The sequence below is a fragment of the Propithecus coquereli genome, unplaced genomic scaffold (genome assembly GCF_000956105.1).
Source record: "Propithecus coquereli isolate 6110/MARCELLA unplaced genomic scaffold, Pcoq_1.0 Scaffold195, whole genome shotgun sequence".
Classification (NCBI taxonomy): domain Eukaryota; kingdom Metazoa; phylum Chordata; class Mammalia; order Primates; family Indriidae; genus Propithecus; species Propithecus coquereli.
In genome coordinates, this window is record NW_012144411.1 from 2,708,844 (window position 1) to 2,710,982 (window position 2,139).

The 2,139-nt window shown below is 33.3% G+C and overlaps 1 protein-coding gene across 1 annotated transcript in view; it reads right to left on the minus strand.

Moving 5' to 3' along the window:
* The window catches only part of SCLT1 (sodium channel and clathrin linker 1), a 214,721-nt gene extending 212,746 nt beyond the window's left edge, over nt 1–1,975 (minus strand). The window contains exons 1-2 of the mRNA XM_012643284.1: nt 1,947–1,975; nt 1,789–1,861 (exon numbers count right to left, since the gene is read on the minus strand). Coding sequence (XP_012498738.1) covers nt 1,789–1,861; nt 1,947–1,975 — 102 coding nt within the window. The remainder of the gene's footprint in view (nt 1–1,788; nt 1,862–1,946) is intronic.
* Between the last annotated feature and the right edge of the window lie 164 nt (nt 1,976–2,139).

Sequence of the window (2,139 nt, forward strand, 5' to 3'; positions counted from 1 at the left end):
CGATTTTGTTTATCTTTTCGAAGAACAAACTTTTTGTTTTATTAATATTCTGTATAGTTCTTTTGTTCTTGATTTCATTTAGTTCTGCTCTGATCTTGGCTATTTCTTTTCTTCTGCTGGGTTTAGGATTGGCTTGCTCTTCTTTTTCCAGTTCCTTGAGATAGTTCCTTAGTTTGTTGATTTGTGGTCTTTCTGTCTTTTGGATGTGGGCATTTAAGGCTATAAGTTTTCCTCTGAGGAATGCTTTTGCTGTATCCCACAAATTTTGATAACTTGTGTCCCTGTTATCATTTAGTCTGAAGAATCTTTGATTTCCATCTGGACCTCTTCCTTGACCAGTCATTTGGCAACAGATTGTTCAATTTCCATGTCTTTGTGTAGAGATGAGTGTTTTTGTTGGAATTGATCTCTAATTTTATTCCACTGTGGTCTGAGAAGATACATGGTATAATTTCTATGTTTTAAAATTTGTTGAGATCTGTTTTGTGGCCTAGGATGTGATCAATTTTAGAAAAAGTTCCATGAGCTGATGAGTAGTACATATATTCAGTGTTGTTTGAGAGGAATGTTCTTTAGATGTCTGTTAGGCCCATTTGTTCTAGAGTTCTGTTTAAGTGCATTGTTTCTATAAGCCCTGGCAATTAATCATTCATCAAATATTCAAGGGCCTATTATGTGTTACACTATAAAGCATACAGTAGAATCTCTTCATGTACATGCATGAAAAAAAGCAAAAGTAGGATAGAAAGTGCTAAGTATCTGCCATGTGCCCACAGCCCCATTCTGAATAAATCAGTCTCAAGGGGTTGTTTTTACATAAAAGTATTATACTTTCTTCCATTGCATTAAATTAAGTCAACTCTGCTACCCTTGCCACAACTGAATTGATCCAGGGATTGGTATCTGAGCCGAATACAATCATGGATATATTCAAGCTCTAACAAAGAGAGGTCACAGTCTCCTGGTGGGCTTAGCTTGAGACATATAAGTTCTTTTTAAGAAATACTTCTATTGTATTGTTATCCCAGTATCAGAAAGGTCAAAATTTGAGAGGAAATGTTAAAGACATTTTCAGATCAAAGAAACACATTATTAGGCATACTCTAAAAATATAGACTACTGAAACTCAGATTGTGCTCTGAACAATTCTGTGCTATTATTTTAGTTCTCCGTGAGCCTGCTACATAGGCTAGTCTAATAAACCCTGGGACTCAAAGTGATAATCTGTCTGTATAGACACCATCCTCAGTTTCTTTATTCCCTTCACTCCTAAAACAAACCCCTATTACCATGAGGATTTTGGGAAAAAAGCTGCTACAGCTTAAGCCTATATTGAAAGTGGATAAATGGCATCTAAAAGACATAAGACAAAAGCATCTGATAGATGTAATATTTGAAATTGAGAAAAAAAAATCCATTCTTCAAATAATGGGATACATGGGTAGAATGAGGATAAGGAGAAATTTCAAAAAGGATGAGATGGTTTTAGGTTAAAAAAAAAAGATGTAAACAAACAATAATGAGATTAAGAGAGTCCTCTAAGCATCTAAGAGGTATCTCATGCCAAATAGCAAGAGCAAGGAAATAATAGATTGAAAGACAAAATCGAAGCTGATCTTTAAACACACACATGTGGGCTCATGAATACACTTACAGAAAACCAAAAACTGATTAGTTACATCTAAATATTTTCTTTTTCATCAATATTTTTTTAAAAAATGGAGTATATTTTACTTTATCTTTTCATAATAAAATATTACAAAAAGCCTCATAACTATGATTTCATACCTGATAATATTTCAGCTGCCCATTTAGCGCTTCTAGATGTTTTTCGTACTCAGTAATAAGAGGAGCTACACAGCTAAAGAAAAAAATACAGAGTAAAAATGTAGCATATTCTGTTCCATCTAGTATAATAAACATATAACACGTAAAATAAATTATACATCAAAAATTTTATGTTTAATTTACTCATAGGACTCAATATTTTGCCTTTTTTCCTAAACCAAGGTTTTTAAATCTTTATACAATTAATAGTTTAGGCTGAAAAATTATTTGTGTGCAGTGGCTGGCCTGTGCATTGTAGGATGTTTAACAACATCCCTGGCCTCTATCCATTAGATGTCAGTTGCAGATTCA